This window comes from Natator depressus, chromosome 14, assembly GCF_965152275.1.
Source record: "Natator depressus isolate rNatDep1 chromosome 14, rNatDep2.hap1, whole genome shotgun sequence".
Taxonomy (NCBI): domain Eukaryota; kingdom Metazoa; phylum Chordata; order Testudines; family Cheloniidae; genus Natator; species Natator depressus.
In genome coordinates this window covers 6,281,245-6,306,783 of record NC_134247.1, presented here as the reverse complement: position 1 = coordinate 6,306,783, position 25,539 = coordinate 6,281,245, and the positions used below count along the sequence as shown (strand labels likewise).

General features: G+C 43.0%; 1 protein-coding gene across 1 annotated transcript in view; it reads right to left on the bottom strand.

Moving 5' to 3' along the window:
• Window positions 1-4,420: 4,420 nt before the first annotated feature.
• Window positions 4,421-25,539, bottom strand: part of LOC141998288 (ABC-type organic anion transporter ABCA8-like) — a 58,787-nt gene continuing 37,668 nt past the window's right edge. The window contains exons 23-39 of the mRNA XM_074971021.1: window positions 25,026-25,136; window positions 24,387-24,560; window positions 23,574-23,687; window positions 23,047-23,163; window positions 21,451-21,534; window positions 20,632-20,723; window positions 20,367-20,487; window positions 18,568-18,685; window positions 17,654-17,745; window positions 15,944-16,122; window positions 14,937-15,012; window positions 13,691-13,785; window positions 12,490-12,609; window positions 11,663-11,803; window positions 9,628-9,707; window positions 7,578-7,633; window positions 4,421-6,756 (exon numbers count right to left, since the gene is read on the bottom strand). Of these exons, the coding sequence (XP_074827122.1) occupies window positions 6,658-6,756; window positions 7,578-7,633; window positions 9,628-9,707; window positions 11,663-11,803; window positions 12,490-12,609; window positions 13,691-13,785; window positions 14,937-15,012; window positions 15,944-16,122; window positions 17,654-17,745; window positions 18,568-18,685; window positions 20,367-20,487; window positions 20,632-20,723; window positions 21,451-21,534; window positions 23,047-23,163; window positions 23,574-23,687; window positions 24,387-24,560; window positions 25,026-25,136 (1,869 nt within the window). The 3' untranslated portion in view covers window positions 4,421-6,657. The remainder of the gene's footprint in view (window positions 6,757-7,577; window positions 7,634-9,627; window positions 9,708-11,662; window positions 11,804-12,489; window positions 12,610-13,690; window positions 13,786-14,936; window positions 15,013-15,943; window positions 16,123-17,653; window positions 17,746-18,567; window positions 18,686-20,366; window positions 20,488-20,631; window positions 20,724-21,450; window positions 21,535-23,046; window positions 23,164-23,573; window positions 23,688-24,386; window positions 24,561-25,025; window positions 25,137-25,539) is intronic.

The following is a 25,539-nucleotide window of genomic DNA, read 5'->3' as shown; positions in this document are numbered from 1 at the left end:
CAGAGTCCCTGTGCGACCCTGGATAAGTCTCTTAGTCGATCTCTTCTCTCTGGGTAAGCAAAGGCTTTGTGATAGCGCTATTCTTCCACCTAGAAATATTATTGAGCGCTTGCTGAGAGAACAATGGATAGAAATTTGGAGGAAGGTGAAATGGACAGATTTTCATAGTTAGTTTATAAGAATATTTCAACCCTGTCCAAATATGCCAGCCCAGACAGTGGGTAATCTGACCACCTACCAGCAAAAAGGGACAGGAAACACACAACCCTTTGTAACATAGGCCCTCAGTACAGAGTAACACAGCTGTGCCTGCCCTATTCCCCAGCAGGTGGAAGCGTCTGTTCTGATTAGCCAAGGTTTTAAAGTTTGTTTTTCCTTTTTGATCTGCCTAAATCTTTTAAACTGGCTGGATTAGACCATCTGAGTGCTCCCTGCTGGGGTTTCTTGATATTTTTCCTTCGCTCCCCTGACTCCATGTTTAGAGGCAGCTGGCTGCTTTTTGTATCTCCCATCCCCCTTCCCATATGAGATTCAGTGGGATTTTTTCCTTATTCCATTTGGCTTGAAAGTTCTTTTTTCCTTTACGAATACAAGACTCTTCCATAGCCAAAGGCGTGCGTCCCTTCAGATATCTGTATAGCCCTCCCATTTTTTATGCACTGGCTAGTATGTATGGCCCCGATTACATAGACTCAAAACTGCAGTGTACGGCTAAGGCTCTCTTGCCCATTGAAGTCAGTGGGAGCCTTTCCTTCTACTTCAGTAGGTGGAAGAATCACTCCATCACAAGTACAAGGATCAGACCCTTATACTTCATTATTACAGTAGCTGGCAATAAAATATTATAGTGTTAAGACACTGAAGAGCTGATTGCTACCATCCCCGAGTGTGAATAACCATCCCCGACAAACAATCCCAAACAGTGGGTAACCCTGAGAGCATTTCAGGTAAGCCCAGAAGGACAGTCCAGCGCACATGGGTATGTTTTCCGAGTGGTTACACGGTATTTTTTCTTTGTTCCCCCTCATTGCCTTTTACAAGAATAGCACAGCCAAATCTCCATCTCCACTTGAAGCAGCTTAGGGTGCACAGGCAGAATCAATGAAACCTGCCAGTTAATGCAAAATTAAAAGAAAAGCTTTGGCTCCCAGTTCTCTGTCGTCTCAGAAACTTCTCTAACTCCAGCAGTGCAGAGGCTGAGACACGCTGCAGGGCACATGAAGTGGTTTGCAAACTTGGAAACAGGGGCCTCATTTCTATTTATGATTCCCAATGAGGGAAGTCATCTCACTGAAGGGTCATATGTCTCTTAAGCAGTGCACTTCTGATTAACACACAAAATCTGCTCAGGAAAATGCAGAAACAAGCTGCCCCTGTGAAGATAATCTGGAGCTGAGCAATTCCCAGCTGTAAAGGACAGGGAATAACTCATTGCCTTCCAGACATTTTATTTTCCTTTCTTTTTTTAAAAGAATAGGTACAGTTTTTGAAGCAAAAGCACAAGCTATTTTTACAGTTTTAAAGACAGCAGATTCCAGTTCCTTTTTATGTTAGTCACGCTGGTGCAATGCTCTGTATCAGGAATTGGGTAGCGATGCATTCAGTTGGATTTTCTAGTTCCAAAGGTGTAGAACCTTCTCATCAGTAGAAAACATATTTCTCTGTCTTTCACCGTAATATTGAGCTTGTTCTTGATCTGCATTGTCCAGCTACCACACAGCAGGTGGGACAGGTGGCTGAGGAGCTGGCTGCTTTGATTGAACGAATTCCATTTGATGCCCTGTTAAGGTTTACAGAATCTCGGTCCCTGCTGAACTTTTTCAGATGCTGACTCAGAACTAAGGAGGAACCATGGCCAGTTGCATGCAGTACGAAAAGTTAGATGGCAAGGGCCGTTTGTTGTCTTGGACGTGCACACCTAAGAAACAATAGAACCCTAGAGGCAGGTTGAAACAGTAAGACGTACCTAGTTATGTTGCTTTGGTGTTGTATTGTATGGACCTGAGAAAACAGGCTTTGGCTGTTTGGAGAGCAATAGGTTATTAACAGGAATAGACAGCCAATTTTGGAGTGGAACTGCATGGGAGAATTATAAATAAATATGCTGTTCCAACAACTAAGGGAGTCTCTTCTTTTTACAAACCCAAAACAGACTGGAGGATGACAGGGAGGGAAGAGGGGTTGAGGAAAAGAAAAGCAATACTGTTAAAAAAAAGGCGGGGGGGGGGGGCCCGCAAAGAAAAAAAAATCAGAAATAAAACCCAAAAGTTTAGAAACCCAAAGCTTCAGGCACAACTAAACCCCCAGAAATCCCCCAACCAAATTTCTGTTGTTTATTTCCAGGTTCCCAGCTGCATATGACACACCAGAAAGCCACCTTATTGGCAAACTGCGAGACCATCTCCTGGAAACTTGCGTTAGGTTGTTAATGCCGACAGGAAACGTGGTCCAGGTGACGAAGCGCTCTGTGTAAGCTCAGAAACTTGTCTGTCTCGCCAACAGAAGTTGGTTCCATGAAAAAATATTAGCTCGCTCACCTGGTCTGGCCCCTTCCCGGGGTTCTCAAACTTCATTGCACCGTGACCCACTTCTGACAACAAAAATTACTGCACGATCCCAGGGAAACAAAGCCCAAGCCCCACTGCCCTGGGTGGGGGCCTGTAACCTGATCTTCATCGCCCAGGGCTGAAGCCGAAGCCTGAGCCCCACTGCCCGGGGCTGAAACTCTCAAACTTTGGCTTTGGCCCCAGGCAGTGGGGCTTGGGCTTCTGCGTTGGCCCTGAGCCTCAGCAAGTCTAACGCCAGTCCTGGTGACCCCGTTAAAAAACAGGATCGTGACGCACTTTGGGGTCCCAATCCACAGTTTGAGACCCCTTGGACTAGACGGTTTTAGGGAAACTTGTAGGAGTGCTTCCAGTTAAAGGAATTCCAGAGATCACAAACCATGGGAACCTGAAGGGGATGCCTCCTTGTATTCCTTGTTATTGCAATGAAGGGTTTTGCTTGACACTCTAACAAGCACTGCTGCTGTTCTCCCTATCAAGAGAGCCACCTTCTCAAATTTGCACTGGCAAAACCCCCCATCGTCTTGTAAGAAGAATTAGTGCTTGGGGGACGGAGGAGCTGAAACACTGCAGTTTGCTAGGCAGCCATGTACTTGCTACAAAGTATTCTGGCTGAGAAACCCATAGGAGCAACTTTTGTGGAAAACTTTCGGTGAGAGAAGGTGTCAAATCTTTAAAATGATGGATGAAATCCTGGCCTCATTAAAGTCAATGGCAAAACTACAATTTCCAGGATTTCACCCCAAATATTTATGTTAAGGCTTCCTACAAGGCTCAACTTTAAGGGTGGGACTGTCAAAGTGCCCAAGAGATGTACAAGCACAAGTACCGCTGAAAATCAATGGGTCCTGGGCACCTAACTCCCTTAGTGACAGGTTTCAGAGTGGTAGCCGTGTTAGTCTGTATCAGCAAAAAACAGAACAAACCGAGGAGTACTTGTGGCACCTTAGAGACTAAATAAATTTGTTAGTCTCTAAGGTGCCACAAGTACTCCTCGGTTTTTTTGCTAACTCCCTTAGGCACTTATGAGAATCCCAGCCTAACTGAATAAGATTATCTTCCATTGAAGTAAAACTGTGTTTTTGTTTTTACTTTTTTTCTGCCTAAAAAACCCGCAGTAGTTGGTTGGTTGGTTGGTTGGTTTTTAAACAGGGAGAGGTTTTTTTGCCCTGCTACTGTCTGCCCAAGAGCTCAACTCTGCATTTCATCACTGTTCGGAATACAGTAGGTCACAGGCATTGCTGGTTGTGGGATCTGTGTGAGATCAGAACCAGTGGGATGTGGGAAGTAACCCCATGTTTTCTCCCACAACCAAGCATCTGAGCAGCACATTCTAACCATGTTCAATTGTTAGAATTGATGTTGTTATTTCTCTGATGGATGTTTGGGGTTTTTAAAACTTTTCCTGTATGTATTGAGATCACTTCTCCATCCAGCATCCTGTCATCTGGTACTTTAGCTTTAGTGAGACTTAATGAGTAGACTACTGTATCATGCCATGTCTGAGTACCTTTAACAGCTTTCTTTGAGTACTTTGTCATCTCAGCTATTGTTTCAATATCATATAATCACTAGTCCAAAGAAGAAAGGTGAACATTTAGCATCTTAGTGAGCCATACACAATTACAGATCAATACCAGATTTTCTTTTATATACAACAAGAGAGATAATATATGGAGTCACCATTTATTGAATTTTTTCCCCAGAATCTATCATCTAGACATGCTGGTATTAGGCATTAATGCTGGGTAATGCACAACAGAAGTACTTGATGACTGAAGACAAGTAGACGAGTTGTCATGAGTTGTAGTTCTCTTAAAAATGTGTATCTTAAACCACATGCCGATCTGATGTAGAGAATTCCATCACTCCCATGGAATTTATCTGTTGGGGGATGCAGTGGTGCTGTAGTCAGGTTGGTCCCAGGATAGTCGAGAGACAAGGTGGGTGAGATAATAGCTTTTATTAGACCAACTTCTGCTGGTGAGAGAATCATGCTTTTGAGCTCACTCCGACTCTCCCCACCCACCGTGTTTCTCTGTTGAGGGAGTTAGTCATTGCGGAATGAGAAGGAGCATGTGTGAAGCAGGTTTGAAAACCAATACGAGGTCCTTGTGTATGATTCAATGTTCAGTGTGTAGCTAGCATCTGAAGCACCTGGGCGATGACACGACATGTGCCCACAAGGGCTGGGGGGGAAGATACCAGCGAAAGGAGGACACTCAGGTCTAAGAATAGTAAACTATGCTTTATTGAAGGAAGGAAAAACTTAAGCTCCAATCTGTGCGGGGAGCCCCTAGGACGCGCGGAAGGGCTGCAGGGGACTCTGGCCGTTCGGGACAGCTGACCAGGCAGGACTCCACCAGGGGGGAGTCCTCTGCGGCGCTATATTCTCCGCGCTTATCTCAGGGTTACATGGGTTCAACAGTTACATTCTTATATATATGATTTATGCTTATTACATAAACTGACTTATTTACAGGCAAAAATATACTGAGCTATGCTACAATGTCTTTTGGCAGGGTCTGTCGGACAAAGTTCATTGAAACTGCCTGCATCCTCCGCTTACATCCAGTCACATACTCAGTCCATCCCTTAGCTAATCGCCAATCTTCCGCAACCTTGCCCCTACACTCCACCCCTTGGCGGACTGAGGTGTATTAGTTACTGCCACCAGCGCACTTCGAGCGCGCGCACTGGTTTGGGGGTCACAATGTCACTCTACTTAGCGGGTTCAGTCCATTGCAACAGCAAGCTTAGAGGCCACATATGTGTCATGATTCAAAGGAGCTGTTGCTAGGTACTGATGGAGGATGGTGTTTCTGGCTGTTGCAGCTATTTAGGGTTCCAGCAGTCGTGAGAAATCTAGAAAGTCCCTGACATGTAGCAATTCCAGTTGATACATACAGCTATTAGGATTTTATTCACTAAACCTGTAAACCATGTAAAGTTGGAGTTTGTACTTTATCAATGACTCATACACAAGAACTACCAGGAGTATTGCATTGCTTTCTAATTTTTTGTCATTGGCTTTGTCTCCTACAAATAATGCTGAAGAGACAGAATCTCTCTCTGACATCAGCTCTGTTCTTCTACTGATGTCCTTTTGGCACGTAAAGGAACAGCAAAATAGTACTACCATTAACATCCGAGAGGAGAACGTTTTTCTTCTTCATATATTTAACACGTCTCATAGCAAGTAACCTGAAGGTCCAATAATATAAAGAATACTCCAATAATGAGATCAGTCTGGCAAATTGCTGATAACAGTGTAAAAGCATCAGACTCAGTTCATAGCAATCACATCTCCACGGCAGAAGATTGTTGATTCTAGTCCCATATAAGCACTTCGTCTCACCGACAGAGATGACAGTATTGATGTACTGTTAAGTGTGTTGCTCCATTGTTGAGAGATCCCTCTATCCATAAGGTGAGGGGAAGCTGAAAAAACTCAGGACACTTACAGAAAGAGACAGAGATTATCAGTCTCACTGATGCAAATCTAAATAACTCAGCTGCAGCCAGAGGACTAAAATCATAATCAATCTACTAAGAAAGCAAAATCAGGCCCAGAATATCCAACCACCTGTACATTGTTCATCCCTGTAATACATGAATCCCTGCTGACAGGTTTATGCATGTCGTCACTTCACCACCAGTATTTAATTGAAAACTCTGTAAAGTGTTTTGTGTGATTTGTGTGACAAAAGGGATCTCAGTTCAAATTTCTGAGCAGATGGCTTTTTAAGATTCTGTTCTGCTTTTCTTGTATTTGCAACTGGAGATGTATTGAAATTGGACTGATTATGCCCGTGAGCTCCCTCATCTTCTGTTATTGGCGACCAACCCCATTTTTGGTCCTTGGCCAACTTTCTAATGCAGTCCCATGTGTCTCAGAACATATTCTTTGCTCCAAAAGGAAATGTAGCCATAGCCAAATGTAATTAATCAAAAAATAGTTTTCATGATGACTGGCTGAACTTTCCTCTCCTGACATTACCATAATACAATGTTAGTACTGGATATAACGTAGTATGTAATTGTACATGCAGATATTGTTTGTAGCAGAGATATAGGACTGTGGTGCAGAGCTTTAGTTATCATCCTGCTGAAGGAGTTTCCATTCTGCTGTACTATCCAGATTCATATCAAAATCCTCTTTCTCCTGCTCTCTTGAAAGCTCTAAGAACACCTGGAATGTGAAAGTTAAAGGAAGGGTCTAATTAATTCCCAGGATTGGAAACAAAGAGCTCAAACAATTTTGTTTTAGATTTAGATGTATTTATCCAACAATCCAAAAGGCACAAAAAGAGGTTGCAATGAAGAGAGAGACATGGCATGAGAAATTGTTTCTGTACTCTAACCCAATGAGATGTGAGCTATCAGAGGATGACATAATTCTGTTAAGTGGGGAAGAAAAACCAACACAGGAACAAATTCTAACATCAGTTACAACTAAGCAAACTCACTGATAACCACTGTTTTGAAATAACCATGGTTTTGAATGCTTGTACATAGGTGTCATTTGCATCTGAATAGAAATTCCATATCAAATCATAAGGCATTGCAATAATTATTGTTCTGTGCTTCTGACAGGTACACAGCATAGACAGTGCTGAGATGACAACCTTTATACCACTTATTGAGAACACCTCTCATTTAGGAGGCAGTGTTCCTATTGCACAGGGCACTGGATGGGGACTCAGGAGACCTGGCTTCAAGTTTTGGCCCTGGTTCTGGTTTGCTGGGTGACCTTGGGCAAATCACCTCATCGCTCTGTGCCTCAGTTTCCCCATCTGTAAAATGAGAATAATGATGCTGGCCTCCTTTGTAAATCACTTTTAAATGTCCTGATGAAAAGTGTGGAGTAAGAGCTAGGGATCATTATTATTTGGACTGATCCCCACATGGACATTCTTTAAAATATGTTGGTTACCAGGTTAAATATGCTCATTTTTACACATTATATTTTCTTGCTTCTGTCTCAGAAATATTATAAACAGCACACTGTACCTGTTCCAAAGTGGACTGAGAAAGGCTGTACTCCTCCAGGTCGAAGGTACGTTTAGCTGGACAGAAATGAAAACACATTAGAAATCTCCCCCAAATATATTTTATGACTTTAAATAACGATTCTTCAAATGTATGGCGAGTCCTTTTTGTTTAGTTCTCCTCAGACAGGTGCAGAGAACACAGCTGTGCAAGCAACTGTCTAGAAGTGCTCCCAATAGCCTGAAGACATCCACGTTGCAAAGACACCATCTCTGACTGTATGTAACAATGGATGGGGACAGCTGCTTCCCTATTTGGCCAGTCATGAGTGCTCCTCACCACACTGCAAGTCCCCTCAAATTCCTGTAAGTTTCCCCAGTGGTGCCCAGAATCTTGAGGCTCACAATTCAGTGTTTGTGGCTGAAGTCCTTTATGGGCCCTGCACATCTGACATCTCACAGAGTTACAAAACAATCTATGGCCAGCCCTGGTTACACAATACAGTTTAATTTTGGACGAGGTCTTGACAGTCAACGAGCACCAGATAGTACTACTCAGCACTGATTAGGCTTCAGCTGGAGTATTGTGTCCAGTTCTGGGCACCCTAGTTTGGTAAAGATCTGGACAAACTGGAGTAAGTCCAGAGGAGAATAAAAATGATTAAAGGTCTAGAAAACATGACCTAGGAGGAAAAATTGAAAACGCTGGGTTAGTTTAGTCTGGAGAAGAGAAGACAGAGGAGGGAAATGATCAGTCTTCAAGTACGTAAAAAGTTGTTATAAAGAGGAAGGTGATAAATTGTTCTCCTTATCCACTGAGGACAGGATAAGAAGTAATGGGCTTAAACTGCAACAAGAGAGATTTAGGTAACTGTCAGGGTAGTTAAGCATTGGAACAAATTACCTTGGGAGGCTGTGGAATCTTGATCATTGGAGGTTTTTTAGAACAGGTTAGACAAACACCTGTCAGGCCTGGTCTAGATAATACTTAGTCCTTCCTCAATGCAAGGGACTGGACTAGTGACCTGTCAAGGTCCTACATTTCTATGATTCTATTATATACAATGCAAAGTTACACTGGAAATAAACCGACCAGAAATATTTTTCCTCTGCAAAAAACTGAGATGAGAATGATTTCTTTTTATATTTTGGTAAAAATATTTCAGCAGAAAATGTTGACATTTTGGTGAATTTCTTTTTAGCCCAATCTGTAAAATTTTAGGCCAAAACTGCCTTATTTAGGTGGGTGAGTGGGGGGTGTTGGTATTCTGATGAAAAAAATTAGAAATTGAGGAAAGCAGATACTTTCTGTTAAAAAAAATTGATGTACATTTTTTGATCAGTCCTGCTGGAAACACTCAGGGTGAAATCCTGGCCCCATTGAAGTCAATGGCAAAACTTCCATTGTCTTCAGTGGACCCAGGATTTTACCTCCAAATTTTGCTATCTGTAGGATTCACTCTCAAGTTCTCCTGTATGTATGGACTAAGCAGGGAGAGGGCACTCTGAAACCTTTGGAGGGGAGAGCTAAGGGTAACATTTCCCAGGAAGCTAAGTTCCCTTTTAAAGAGAGAGGGACACATAGATAGACGGACTTAGGCTACCAACTGTTATTGAAAGTCAATGGGACTTAGGTGCTTTTGAAAATTTACTCCAGGTGTCCTGCCTGTAACACATGGACCACCAGTATAGAGATCTCACCATTCTAGAAACTAGCATCTTTGAATATCAATCTTTTTAGGAAGACGATCATAATGTTGGGTGATCAGAGCTGATGTCCGATGCTCTGACATCCTTCCAATAAGGCCTGCCTTCCAGAGGCACCCCTCCTGCACTGTCAGAAGCAGCCATTTTAGAGCATCCACAGGACTGCTCAACAGGCCCCAAAGTTGTAGTTCACAGGGCCAGAACCTCAGCTCGGTGTAAATTGCCATAGCTCCAGAGACTTTAATGCAGCTAGGCCTATTTACACCCACAGAGGATCTGGCCCAAGCTTTTTTGACAGAAAAAATATATAGTTTAAAATGCGGCTGTATTACGGAGATTCCAACATTTGACAACACCCCTCTTACCTGCCTCCAAATTGAAAAAGGCCTGGGACAGAGACTGTACATTTTCCATTGGTATCTTATAGACCATCAAAGAGGGATACCTGAGAGAAGAAATGTGCAGAAGGTGACCAGAACGTTTAAGCAATGATTGGATCACAGTCTATACGTACATGCGCCGAGAGAAGATTTCTGATGGCAAACGGCTCTTTAATCTACCAGACAAAAGCATAACAGTGGTGCTGGAACAATTTGTATAGTGGGGATGCTGAGAGCCATTGAATCAAACTGTAAACCCTGTATATAATGGAAACCACTTCAAGCCAGGGTGCGCTGCAGCATCCATCGCACCCCTAGTTCCGGCACCTATGATAACACATTCCGGTGGCTGAAAGGTGAAGCTAGACACATTCAAAGTAGAAATAAGGTGCACTCTTGTGGTGAAGAGGGTAATTAACCACTGGAAAAACTTACCTAGTGATGCCATGGATTCGTCGTCCTCTCCTGAAATCGTTAAATCAAGACTGGATGTTTTTCTAAAAGTTATGCTCTAGCTCAGCCAGAAGTAACAAGATTGATATAGGAATCAATGGTAGGAATTTTATTTCCTGTATTATGCAGGAGCTCAGACTAAGGGCTTCTCTACACTACCCGCCGGATTGGCGGGCAGCGATCGATCTAGCAGGGGTCAATTTTTCGTGTCTAGTATAGACTTGATAAATCGACCACTGAGCGCTCTCTCGTCAACTCCGATACTCCACCAGAAAAAGAAGCAAAAGTGCAGTCGATGGGAAAGTGTCAGTTGTTGACTTACCGCAGTGAAGACACCGCGGGAAGTAGAACTAAGTACGTCGACTTCAGCTACGCTAATCGCTGTAGATCGACCTCTTGCGGTAGTGTAGACAAGCTCTAAGTCAATGGGAGTTTTGCCAATGACTTCAAATGGTCCAGGATTCCACTCTAGATGATCATAATGGTTCTTTCTGATCTTAAAATATATAACTATGGGAAATGGGGTTCTCTCCTGTGAACACACGTACCAGTCATCAGCCTTTCTACTCAGCTTGTATGGCATATCCCTTTCCTTTACCCTTCATCTGTTTTTGTCATTCAGATTGTTAGCTCTTTGGGGTTGGGACTGTATGTTGCGATATAGCACCTAATATATTAGGATATTAATGCAACATCATAAAAATAATTTGTGGGTGGTTATGCATACAAGAGAAGCTGGGGTATTGAAAGCACTTGTCCACTCACAGTAAAATTACTTTGTCATGGAACTTGTATCCTTATTCAAATTAATATCAGTGGATTCAGAAGAGAAATGTTAGGAAGCTAGGTTTTTTTGCATTGGAGTCACATAGAGGAAGACTCTAAACGTTGAATGATTTTACAAGGGTCCCACTAAGAGAAAGACGGTTGGTACCCTGGAGAATTCATCTTTTTTATTTTACTAGTATGGAATGTCCAACCCCTAAATGGGATATTTAGAAAAAAGTAAATAATGGACATCAGCTTGGAAAATATTCCCAAACTGATCAAAATTGTTTGGTAGAACAATTTCTAAATGTACCTTTTCAAAACGTTAGTCTTTCTTACGAAAGTTTATGTGCTGTCCAGCTTTCAGTGTGGTATTCCCTCTCCCTCCATGAGTGACCCAAGACGTATGTTCCATCATAAGGTGTGCATACTAAGTTGGACATACTAACTTCATTACTGTTTCCTTTGGCCCTGATGATAATTAATACTCATCCTTTTTAATAATCTTCCTGGGCCTATTGTTGTAACCAATTGCCACTCTTTGAAGCCATATTCTGGACTGGTGAGTAGGAGGTGTTGTAGATGGGCTCAGTTGGTGTCCTACCCTCTCCAGCCTATCATCCCCTGGCTTTGTGGATGCTGGAATTCATACACCTCACACACAAACTCAGATCTCTAAGTTAACCCACTGTTGTGCCGATTGCACGCAAATTCAAATAGCATCCAAGCCCACTATGTAACCCCTGCAGCACAGAAGCATTTGCATTGTCAATAAAGCTCCAGCATTCTTTTAAGTTACCGTTCCTGACGTGCTGCAAGTGGGAAGATTCGTGTAATCTCTGCATGGATGAGATCAACTTGTTCTGGAGCCTTCACTTTAATTTCCAGCAAGTAACCTTTGCCAAACTTGCTTTTCAGGTACTGAATGGAGCCGATACAGCTGCAGAGGAGAGAAGCACAAAGTGAAACACTCATCAATGGTTCTCACTACTCTCTTTTAGTAATTGCAACCACATGATGTGAAGAAAGTGGTTGAATTCATTAGTTTTTCTATTAGTTCTCTAGGGGAAGGATTGATATTAGCTCAGATTCTTCCTAAGTCTATCTGTCTTCCAAGGGAATACATTTACTTTGTGTTTAAACAACAGTATTCCTTGGAAGGAGCAGTATCTCTTGGCAAAATAAACTGGCAATGTGCAAGCACTTAACAACAGCTTTGCAACTGAATTTTGACAATGTATATTTAATGCTGGTCCCTGAATTTTTTTTTAATCCAAAGCTGTATTAATTTTTGACACTTAGGCCTGGTCTACACTGCTGGGAGGGGAGGGGGGATCGATCTAAGTTACGCAACTTCAGCTACGTGAATAATGTAGCTGAAGTCAATGTATTTAGGTCTACTCACCGCGGTGTCTTCACTGCAGTAGGTCGTCTGCTGACGCTCCCCCGTCGACTCCACCTACGCTTCTCGCTCCGGTGGAGTACCGGAGTCGACGGGAGAGCGCTCGGCGGTCGATTTATCGTGTCTTCACTAGACGCGATAAATCGACCCCTGCTGGATCGATTGCTCCGGAGGTAAGTGTAGACATGCCCTTATATTTCTCTAATGTGTCTGCTGCTGCTTACCGAAGCTTTCCAGACACCATGATGGCCACTCGGTCACACAGTGACTCAGCCTCTTGTATGTAATGGGTTGTCAAGATGACTCCTTGTTTCTTATTTTTCAATGCAGCACGAACAGCTGTCCTGCAACCAAAAAATACGTTTGATTTGCAATGTGTAACTCCTGTGAGTATTTTCCTGCATCGCTGCTCTGACTTCCAGATAAGGCAGAGACATGTAACTTTCCTCCTACAGCTGCCCTTTTACAATAATGAAAGGAAAAACTAATAAGCTAACCAAAATAGCAGAACTTGCATGATCACTGAACCTTCAAAGTTCAAGGCCATTGGGGTGGAGAGCTAGGGATGACTTGCAGAGAGGAAAGACAAGTGGGGGAGGGGGGAGGAAGGACACAGTGAAAGAAGAGAAGGAGGGTTAGGAACATAATTGCAGCTTGAGGGTATCTGAGAAAGCAAAGAGACGGAGGCTGGTATGGTCTATGTTGTGCTTAGAAAACGATCACTGATATTTTCAGAGTGATCACAGGCAAATCAGGTGGGAGTCCAGGTGGGGGAAGGGTAGAAGGTCACACTAACAAGGAACCTAAACCTTTAGAATTGAAGTGCTCCTTGTTGGGTTTGCTCATCCCCCTACAAGTAATGATCTGCTACAGCGCAAGGATTGAAATAATGATAAAAAGGTTCCTACGGTTTGTTCTGAAAGCAAGGGCCCGGCCCTTTGGATGTCAGATTATTTTATGAGTGTGAATCAGAGAGAGCGGCCTAGGAGTAACTAAGTCTGGATTGAAAATTCAGACCCTCTCTCCTGCTACCACAGAGCTGGATTCTGTCAAAAGAGCTTCGCTCACTTGCATGGCTCACTAAGAGGTCAGGCAGCATTGCAAAACTTGAGTGCTGGGAACACAAAGGCTGCTGTGCTTCAAATCCTCCCAGGGCACATCACACACCTGACATGCCCCCCAAAACTACATGCCGCTTGCTGTGCAGGCTGCACCCCAAAACAAGTGTAGTAGGGGGTCATCTCCTCTGCTATGAACCTCCATGAGGCCTTCTCCTTCCCTGAGCCTCGAAAGCTGATCCCTCTCACCAACAGCAGTTGGTCCAATCAAAGACATTACCTCACCCACTTTGTCTCTCTAACAAGCCCAAGGAGCATTCGAACAGCTGGCTTCCATGCTGCCTTCTGGACAGTTAGCCTCACTCACCGCACATGATGTTGCCCCATGGGATCCATTCCAGTCGACAGTTCATCCAAAAGCACCAGCATGGGCTTGCCCAGCATGCTCAGTGCAAAGCATACCTGATGAGGGAGATCACAAAGTCAGTGGCTTTTACCTTCACTGCGTGCACTGGTCTCATTGGTCGTAACTGCCTTCACTCAGCACAGTCATAGCCAGAACGGCTCAGGTGGTTTAATGCAGGCACCCCCTTTTTTATAATGTGGCATGCACTTTGAGGGACTGTCAACATGTGGTGAGTGTAACGGTATGAAGAAAGCAAGCTTTGACTGAATCTGCAGGGAATGAACAGGTCAGGCATGTCAGTGACACATGCTGAGGGGGCTTCTCTCACCCACGACATCTTCACCGTCTACTCAGGCTTCTCCAGTGATTCTGACACTGCACAGTAAGGTGTGACCCGCTGTCTGCTAAAGAAACAATGTGTAACATTTCTTTCTCCTTTTCCAAGATGTTCCAGAGAAGGGTGTGAATTCACTCCTTTTCATACCCCTGGTCTTTGGAGAACTTCAGATCCAGTTCCAAACTGCATGAATGGTCCCTCTCTCTCTACTGGGCTGATCCAAAACCTCAACCTCAAACACCCCTGAACTCTAGAGAAGTTCAGATCCAGAGTTTTGGGCTCAGGTCCGTCTTTAATTAGAAATCCAGGGCAGGGATGCACCAGCTATAGAGCAATGCACAAAAATACAACTTGAGGCAGCTCAGTCCTTTTCACTTGCCATTCCAAAATAAAGAATGATTGAGAGGGATCTTCCTGGAACGGTTCATCCCCTTCTCTAGACACTACTGAACCATCCTTGCCAGGGCTGATTTATCCCTGCCTTATAGATAGGGTTGCTATCTGTCCAGGTTTTCCCAGGATCATCCCTTTTTTGAGATAGCTCTCCTAGGAAATCTGTACACATTGCCAGCTGTCCAGTTTTATAGGCTTGGGATCATTCCAGATGCCACAGTTTTTTGCACCTCTGAGATGACAACTCTACTTACAGAGTGCAAAATATTTGCCTTTTGTGTCCTCTAGATGGCACCCAATAGCACTGGCTTAATACCCACAAAGCCAAAAGCATTTGCAGGAAAAAAGATCCCCAAACTTCCTGAAAAGACAACTTGAAGTCTTCCTTCTGAACTCTTCAGGAGGGCCCAGGTGGAAACAGCAACTAGGAAGTGATGGGTTTTAGAACATAAATCACAGAGAGAACAAAATCCACACCTTTCTGCTTATTCCTGCCGGTAGTTTCTTGGCTGGTTTTTGAAGATGCTCCTGAAGTTTCAGAGCATTCACTACCCTGGTGGGGAGAAAAAGTGAAATGAACCTATCAGGCATGTCTCTCCCTATGGAGCCACCTGAGGGGAGACCTGCTCCTTCCTAGCCTTGAACCCCTCTGTCTGTTACATCATAATCATTTCTACAGCCACCCTTGTGATCTCACAAACCATCATCACTCCATCCTCTGGCTCCCTGCCCAATCTTCTCCAGCAACAATGACGTTCTCAGTCACCCATTTACTTTTTAGATGTTTATTTATTAAAATATAATTGGCTCAAAACCACCCACCCAGCTATCCTTCCTCTTGTGTCCCCTATTTGTCACAGACGCTTGGTGTGTCTTGGAAATTAAAATACATGCTGTGTATACTCTACAGCACTAGCAAGCCCTGCTCCTGGGGTTCCTGGACCCTCCTATAGTACAAATAATAACAATAGTAATAACAACTTATAACAACAATAACAAACTGATACTAGTTAAAAAAAAACAAACAACCAACTTCCCGATTTTTCACTATGAAATTTCAAAACCTTGAAATTCTAAAATGTGAACCCCCCTGAAATTCTTATTTTCCTGTGTAGTCATTAGAAAACCTCTCCATTTTTTGCTAAATACACAAATATTTTTGCTGTTTTTCACACTAGTAGTTCCCATTCCAATGGCCAAAAGACAAGTGACCAGGCAAACTCCAGCTTTCCTAGCTGGGCCCTGTGTGCCCAATGAAATGCCTTACAGGGATTTTTTTAAACCTTCCCTGCTTTCATTTCATTTAACCTGAGCAAGGGGGGAAAGAGCTCCACCTTTTCTTCTATGTCATAGGTACACGAATGTGATGAAGCTGAACCAGAAACAGCTTTAGACAAGATGGGCGCAGAGGTCGCTAACGGTGATTAAACACAATGTACATCCCTCCACCTGCCATGGAGGCTGGAATCATTTTATTTCTGTACCGTTTGATAGTAACAGCAGCATCTTCTTTCCTCATCCCTTTCACAGCAGCATAAACCTCCAGATGTTCCTGAACAGTAAGATTTGGCCAGAGAGGGTTCTCCTGAGGGCAATACCCTAGGAAGTCAGTTGTGTCCTCTTCTGGTTGAGAAGCAGCTGCATCTGCCCCCTTCATCACCACCTGCACAAACAATCGGCTTATTCTGGGCTCAGAGGTAGAAGTGTTTCTTCACACTTTTTAAAAACTCTTCTTCAACGTGGAATCCTGCAGACCTCACCAAGGGCCCAGCTGAGGGCTCTGCAGGTTTCAGCTCTAATATGGCCCCACTACTTCAGCACAGTCAAAGGGAGACAGGGAAAAAAGGTAAAATGCAGTCTCCTTTTTGTAATGCTGTGGGGAAGGAGCGAAAGGAAGGGGGCTATAAGATTAGGGGTAAACTAATAGGAAGGAATTATTTACCATGTTCATGAAAGGGACCTCGAGAGGTCATCTAATCCAGTTCCCTGCACTCATGGCAGGATTAAGTATTATCTAGACCATTCCTGACAGGTGTTTGTCCAACCTGCTCTTAAAAATCTCCAATGATGGAGATTCCACAACCTCCCTAGACAATTTATTCCAGTGCTTGACCACCCTGACAGTTAGGAAGTTTTTCCTAATGTCCAACCTAAACCTCCCTTGCTGCAATTTTAGCCCACTGCTTCTTGTCCTATTCTCAGAGGTTAAGGAGAACAATTTTTCTCCCTCCTCCTTGTACCAACCTTTTATGTACTTGAAAACTGTTATGTCCCCTCTCAGTCTTCTCTTCTCCAGACTAAACAAACCCAAATTTTTCAATCTTCCTTCATAGGTCATGTTTTCTAGACCTTTAATCATTTTTGTTGCTCTTCTCTGGACTTTCTCTCATTTGTCCACATCTTTCCTGAAATGTGGTGCCCAGAACTGGACACAATACTGCAGTTGAGGCCTAATCAGCGCGGAGTAGAGCGGAAAAATTACTTTGCATGTCTTGCTTACAACATTCCTGCTAATACATCCCAGAAAGATGTTTGCTTTTTTTGCAACAGTGTTACACTGTTGACTCAGATTGTTCTGTATTCTCAGGTCCAGGATGTGGACAAATTGGAGAAAGTCCAGAGAAGAGCAACAAAAATGATTAAACACAAATGAATACATCTCAGAACTGTAGCAATTAGGCTGCAGCGCCCAAATCCAACAAGTCAAGCTTTTCCCACTGTGTAAGACAATGTTTGGAAACTAAGGCTGCACGGCTTTGATGTCATTACTGCAAACTTATTGTTGTTTATTGTACGTTTCAAACTCTTAGGGTGAAATCCTGGCCCAGCTGAGTATGTGTACATTGCCTCAGGAAGCGAGCTTCCCAACTGGGTCCACAGACTCGTGTTATCAGGGCTCACGCTAGCATGCTAACAATAGCTGTGTAGACGTTATTTTGATGTTGCGGCTCAGGCTGGAACTCAGGCAACCTCCCGGCTTCTTTTAGTGCTCTAGCCTGAGTACCGCAAGCGTGAGTCTGTGGGCGTGGGCTGGAAGGCTTACTTCTAGATGCAGTGTAGATATACCTGTTGAAGTCAATCGATCTGCTGCCATTGATTTCAATAGGACCAGGATATAACCCTGGAGTTTTCAGCTTTCAGTTAGCATTCAGAATAGACAATTCTCCTTCTCCTCTTTCCCAGGTTTCTCCTACCTGTCCAGCAGTTAGGGACGTGTCTCCAACGATCACCTTTAGAGTTGTGCTTTTGCCAGCCCCGTTGGGTCCAAGTAGCCCGAAAACTTCACCTAGAATAAAATGGACAGACGAGTACCATCTACCGGAACGGCTAGCAACTGTACGTCACTACAGAAGAGAGGGGGCAGAACCAGGGAAATCGAACATTTTTGCAAAGAGTTGCAGCTATTTTTCTCTACTGGACTAGTGCCTCATGCAAATGGTTTGGAATATCGTGTAGAAGGCTTTTATGTTTCCTGAAACTGATCCGCTTGATGGTCTGCCATTTGTGCTGGCGGTACAAATATGTACTCAAATCTCTGAACTGGTGATGAGATAGAGAAGCATTCCTGGGTCACTGATTTAAATTCCACCTGGGTTGGTAGGGACTGAAGTTCTCTACCATCTGATGCTTGTTCAGTGGCCATTGTAAACTCCGCTGATAGGGCCAGTCAAATCCCTATGATCAGATTCCAGTCACAGTTACACCTGCATATGTCTGGAGAAGTCTACAAAATTTAAAAGACTCACCAGCATAAATGAAATCAGAATATGGCCTCCAGTATTGAGGTGTCTATATCACAAAATCAACCATTACTATTTCCATAAATATTGGCAATCTTAACAGAGAGATGGAGGACCGCCAGAGATTACACACCCATCTAATTCCATAGGTTAGGTTTGAGAAAAATTAGCCAGGTAATGCGAGGACACTTGCAACAAGCCCCTACCCAAAATTACTTGATTTGTCATGCTTGGTGCTTGTGATAAATAGAAGACTTCAGTCACCAGTGATGTTAATCCAGTAACTTTCACAAGCTCTAAATATTCTATTAAACAAAATGCATAACATTGTTTTAAAAACCTCTAGTGATATACTTGTTTGTTCTGACCTTTTTTAACGCAAAAGGAGACATTTCTTGTGGCGACTTTCTTCCTTTTCTTAAAAATGGAGCTGGCCTTCTTGTCTTTGTATTCCTTGCGTAGACTGTTGACGCTAAGGATTGGTCTCTGTGGAACAAAAGCAAACCACCATCACTTTGACAAAATATATGGCTGTAGCAGATATGGCCCAATCTGAGAAATGAATGAAAGATGATCAAGAAAACTGTTCCTTAGAATTCATTTAGTATCACAAACCCTCCTCACTTCCTTCCTCTGCTGACATTTTAAAATTTCTAGTTGACTATTGTTAACTATGTGGACTTGTGGATTTATTAAGCACAGTTTGAGAAGCAGCTATCTATGGCTCAACACCCAGCTCTGAAAATGCACATGGTAAGAAAAAGTTGGGCGTTTCTGAGGCTTCTGTGGTTGGTGGCCTTTTTACTGAAAAATCATTTATGGACATCACTTGTCACGAGCGCCATTCAGGAATTTTCTGCTGGAATGATTTTCTGGCAGACATGCAAATTTTTTCTTGGTAAGGGATCCCCTTTTCCAGGCAGCGCTGCTTGTGACTACGGCTGGTTGAAAATTTTCCATCTAAACTTCTTTTCGATGGCAAGTTGGGCTTTCAGATAAATTAAAACGTTCATAGAAAGTGTCTGATTTCCTTGAATATTTTCAATTCTTCATTGGAAAACTGGAAACCAATTTTGTTTTTTGGATGAAAACTGTTGTTTGACAAAAAGTTGAATTTTTCTCCAAAAAATCCCATTTCCCGACTAGCTCTGCTTGTGACACCAAGAGCCTGTTAAATGTTTTCCAGTGTCCAGGGCCAGCTTTAAGTACAAAGCATCTTGAGGCACCGCCCAGACTCTGCCAATTCACAGGCTGCCCTGCTCTTCCTGTCTGGCAGTAGGATGGAGCCACCATCTCTTCTCCCTGCTGGTGACATTAGCCAGAGGAAAATAGGTAATATGTGAGAAACTCTCTTTAGCTTGTGTTTTCCCCATGACCAGGAGGTATTTTTGCATAAAAAGTCTTGAGTAAGATTAAGCAGCTCCCTTGTGCTCTGGCTCTAGGGTGAAGACAGGGAAGACTCACATAGCATAAGCATAATGCAGAAATGGATGGTTTTACTGCAAAATGAAATATATAAAGAGCTAGCATTTAACTGCACTGTGCTGTTCGTGGATCAGAATGAAGGCCTGGTGAAGATTAAGCAGATTTAAAGTCAGGCTAACTGCTATGCATTACACTGTAGTTTACAACTACATCAGCAAATGTTTTATTACAGAAGTCTATAAAATTTAAAAGAGCCACCAGCATAAATGAAATCAGAACGTGGTCCCTAGTATTCAGGTGTCTATATCACACAGCCAATCATTACTCTTTGCTTTAATATTGGCAATCTTAACAGAGAGATGAAGGAGCGCCAGAGATTAAACACCCATCTAATTCCATTTGATATCAGGTTTGATAGCAATTGTCAGGGTAATGTGGGGAGATGTGCAGCGTGCCTCTACCCAAATAATGTATTGTCATTATTTAGGTTGGACATTAGGAAGAACTTCGTAAGTGTCAGGGTAGTTAAGCACTGGAACAAATTGCCTAGGGAGGCTGTGGAATCTCTGTCATTGGAGGTTTTAAAGAACAGGTTAGACAAACACCTGTCTGGAATAGTCTAGTTATTACACAATCCTACCTTGAGCACAGACTAGATGACCTATTGAGGTCCCTACCAGTCCTACATTTCTGTGATTCTATGATTTCGTGTTGGATGCACATTCTCCTTATTCATTTTTACCTCTTCCTGGTTCTGACAGGTCATCACGCTCCTGGATCTCATTCTTTCAGCTTGAACATCTTCATCTTCTCCTTCAGACTCTTCAGGGTTTTGGCGGAAGATCTCTTTCCTTGGAGAAATTCTACAGAGAAAAGAAACCAAACTCAGTGTTCTTGAAGCATATAGTACAGAGGCAGATTTCCACATGTAGCTCCTGTGTCATGAACACCTGATCCATTCAGCCCAAGGCTCAATTCAATTTGTATAGATTCTGTTTTCCACAGACCTGAAGATTGGATCCTCTCTCGTAGTTTTTCTTCCATATTTCCACTCCAGACATCGCAGAATGAAAATAAAAATAATACAGTGCAGGTATGGCTGGAAAATAAGCAAAAGACAATGGGTGAAATGCCTGGATCCATTGATGTCAATGGCGAAACTCCGATTTACTTCAGCGGAGCCAGGGATTTTACCCAAATACTTCTTTTCAAATTTCAGATTTTAGCATCCCATGTGAAGATAAACGGAGTGCAAAAAAAGACAGAGGCATGGCCTAGCGATTGGAGCACAGGACTGAGAGCAGGAACAACTCAGATCTAATATTGGCTCTGACATTGACTCTGTTGTCTTGCCAGAGAGAGTGTGAGGATGGATTATAGCTCAGTGGTTAAGGCGCTCGCTTGGGAGGTGAAATCAGTTCTACCAAGGATGGAGAAATTGAGAGAGTGGGGGGAAGAAGGAAGGAGGAGGATGCTATGATGCAGGAGTGTGGGGAGAGCCTTCAGGGAGTGGCAGATGCACAAGGGTACTCACGCCCACATGAGAAAAATGCCGTGAAGGTAACGCTTGTACTGCCCCCCCTCAGGTAGCTGGAATGGATGGCCCCTCTTTACCAGTGAGATGTTGAGCCCTCTCAATTCCCCCTGAAGTCAATGGGGGGTTGAAAGGGCTCAGCACATCACAGGATTGAGCAGAGGATCTTTTCTTTTCTTTTTTTAGAGCAGCAGTGTGAGAAATTTTCTGCAACGAAACTCCATTCAGCAAGAGGAGGTCATTGAAAACAGGAAAACTTCACATCATCTTGGAAATGGAAATTTGTTCTTACTGTCAGGCTAACAAGCAAGTGGCCTTTGCTCAGCATCATTGCTTGATCACCTTCCCAGGGGTCAAATAAATGGTCTGACGACACCTGCATAAGGATAAAACAATTTACAGATTAGAAACAGCAACAATTTCCAGCGTAGAGTAAAAGTGAAAGCCTACATCCTTTGAATGTAAGATAAGATGGAATTTATCCCTCTGAGTTTAAACACATATGAGCTCTCCGCAATGCTTATGGTATCGTTACAGAGAGTGTACGGGACCTTCCTAGACCTCTGTTTCAAAGGGGCTTTACAGTTTATCATTTGGCCGCACAATTACTCAGCACTTCATTGGTTTGGCATGATTGGACTCACTCCTATAACTCAATGAGAGATCAAGGTGATGCATCCCTGAGCCTCCCGCTTCCACCACATCCTCCATCTTCTCTTCTATCTTGCCCTCCTTGCTTCCTGTTTTCCTCCCACCACCTTTATGTTCTCCCTTCTTCCTCCCACATCCATCTCCTACCTTTTCTTACCCCCACTAGACCCTCATCCTACCTTCCACTGCTCCTTTGCCTTCTTTTTCTTGCATCCGGCAACCCTTGCTTTTCCCTTCATCCCCACCATTCGCTGCCATCACCTCCATCCACTCTGCCAGTCTCTTCACCTCTAACTTCCCCCCCACCCCAGCTTACCCTCTCTCCTGATTTCTCTGGAACGCCCACCATCCACAGTTCCTTTACCTCCCTCCATCTCTATCTGCAGCTGCCCTCTAATGGTGGCACTCTTCCCACAGCCCTTGCCCCGTGTCACTTCCAAAGAACCATCATAGGGTTGCTAGATTTCTCCTCTCCCGCTATTTTCAACCCTTCTCCAATCTCACTTCTCCTCCTGCCTCATTCTTCTCTAGACCTACTGCCTCCCTGACTCCTCCCCATTCATCTTCCTCTTCCAGATTGATTTCGGCTCTCTCCCTTCCTCTCATTACAGTCCCTCACGTACTCCACTTCCATATTGACCCCTTGTAAAGCAACCTGTGCAGCTCCTTAGACAGCTGCCTCCTTGGCTTCATCTCCTTGTTTCCTCTGCACCACACTTTCACCAGTCCACTAAAGTCTTTGGCATAGGGCTTACATATGGGGAGAGTGCTCATAGATACAAAATACTACCACAGAGCCAATTCCGAAGAGAGGCTGAGCATCTGCAAATTCCCACTGCAGTCAAGGGGAATTAAAGATGCTCAGCACCGCTTAGGATTTGGCCTGCATATTTGGTTCCATCTTCTCAGTGAATAGCTGCAGTACTGCATCCAGCATAGGCTATTTGGATCAATACTTCGTCATGCCGGTAGTTTTCTGTAGATGCAAAGTGGCATTTCATAGTGCAGTACAGCTGAGAATTTTGGTAACGATTACTGATAGGAATCATTGCACTGGTTTGAAATTTTAACCCAAGGCTCAGGTCATGGTACATATCTAGCCAGACTGCACCTGGCAGCGTGCTACAAACAATTCATCCGACCTCCTTGGTTTTTTTTTTAGGTTTTGTTGCAACTTTTTCAAATTAAAACTAGAAAAAAGCGTATTATGCTGGAGTTTGTTATGTTCTGCACGCACCTTCACAATTATTCTCATACAGCCAGCTAACGTATAGAAAGGAATCAATGCAGTGAGGATGGTCGTGATGAAGTTCACATGGATTATATAATAAATTCCATTAAGCACGAAAGAAACCTAGAAAGCCATGATAAAAAAACAAACAAACCAAAGGCAACACACCCATTAGTCCACTTTAAGAGGAAATTATATATATTATTTTGCTTCTCTGAAGATATCAACTTGAGAGCGTTTCCCCAGTGAGCATGCTCCAACTGCAGGTATCTTAGCAGTTATGGAATGTCCTGCTCAGATGCTGGACAAGTGGGAAGCAGGAGCTCCTCTTAACCTCTGAATCTGAAAGCAAGATCCAGGTCCAAATTTTGAAATTGGCGCCTGTCTTTATAAGAAGCTGAACAAAACTCCAGGATGAAATCCCCACTTATGTCCTCTGAATTTTTTCTGCTTGATCCATCTGTGATTGTCACTATGATAAAATCTGATCTTCAATGACACTATAACCCCCCTCAAAGCTTTCATGTACTTACAAATATAAAGATAAAAGCCCAAAGGTCACTGTAGCTTTTCTTTTTGCGAAAAGCAAAAGAGATCACATAAGTGAGGACGACAATGGATGCTGCATAGCCAAATATAGAAACAACCTGAATGGAGAGAATCAAAATGAGCATCATGCCAACACACACAATATGCAACACAAATTTAGAGGATAAAAATGGTATCACAGACATTTTTGATGGAACATTTGTGCTACCTAACCTTAACCAAAGTGGACTTGGAGCTGGGAAAGGATGCTACTGTAGTGAACACCGCTTCCTTGCAAACTGAAAACCCAACAACATGCTAAGACTGGACAGCTATTTCTCCCTTCTGAACATGTATGTTGAATTTGGTGCTGAAAAAAAGTGACAAACTTATGGTAATGTGCAGTGTAAAATCAGGCATACATAGCCAGGTGACGGGCACATTGCTCCCTCCATCTATCCTGACACAGCACAGTGCTCCTGTAGAATACCCTTGCTGTAATTCTATTACTGAGATTCTCCAGAAAAAGACAGCCAATTTGACAACTGACCAAATGAGGTGGCATGGATTTCTGAGGGTGTTAAACCTTTCTCTAAGGTCAGCACTTGCTATATCCATCAATGAAGACTTCAACACAGATCTTTCAAGCCTCCCAAAGCTCAGAATAGAAAACAGGTGCTCCGATACAAGGATGGTGAAAGATATGCAAGAGCCTAGAGTACTTGGATAACATTTTTAAAAAGTCAGGCCTCAATTTCCCCCCGTTATTTTATTCTTGAAGATGAATTTTCCACATAGTTTGTTAAAAGGAAATTTACCATAGGTAAGGCTAATAATCCAGGAGTCAGACTAATTTTATAATTAATTAAAAACATAATCCCAGTCATTGTGAAGAGAAGAGCACAGCAGAGAGGAATGTCCACCAGAGCCTGGCCACACCAATATGCTGAAGGGAACATGCCTGAAGTCCACAGCTGGGAGTGAGCTTTTATCTAGGAAAGGAAATGGAAAGGAAAGAGAAAGCATTCACTCAATTGTCAAATAATTACATTGAACGAGATGGAATGGGAAATACATTCTGAAAAAATAGATATGAAAAAATAAAAATACTTGTTTAGAATTCTATTAGGGGAGGGGATATGAGTTTGGATAATCCAAAGTATGGCCCCGATACTGCAAACACTTCCTTAGCTTTGACTGCATATGTAGTCTCACTGAAATCAATCTTACAACTCACATGCTCACATGAAGTGTTTGTAGGATTAGGACCAATGGGAGAAGTCAGAGGAACAGCACGCGCGCAAACACACATTTTTCCAATTGGGAAACAACTCTGACGTGGTTGGATTTCTCACCAGATCTTTACAAGATGTGAAAAAGCGAAGAACTATTGTTAAAAACAAGAAACACAGCAGATATGACATTTACTTTTACCTACCCAAAGTATCAATTCTTACCTTGTAATCACCTATGCTGCTCATTGCAAAGTGAGGTGCCAAACCAGAAGCTAAAATAGACATGAAAAGAATGGAATGCCAAAGTAACCTTATTCCGTGCTCAGATGGTATCTAAAAAACAGTAAGCAAAAATGGCTATATGCTTTCATATAATGGCCATGGGTGCTTATGTAATGCCTATAAATAATAATAACAGAATAGATTTTAAATAATGTCACCACACAGCCGAAGAAACAAAAGCATCCTATTTGCTTTACAAAGGTCTGGCTTGAAGTTGCATCTGCAGAGGCATCATATCCATGCAACCTCAAAGCACCCCTTTTAGTAAGGCACCCAGAGAGGTGACAGCCAGTGCCACTTCTCTACAGACTGACCCTGCAATGTTGCATTCAGTCCTGGATGCCACAATACAGGGGGATGGAGACAAATTGAAACAAATGCAGAGAAGAACAAAAATGATCAGGGGACTGGAAGAACTCATCTCTTGGGAAATAATTACCCTCCCCTCCACCCT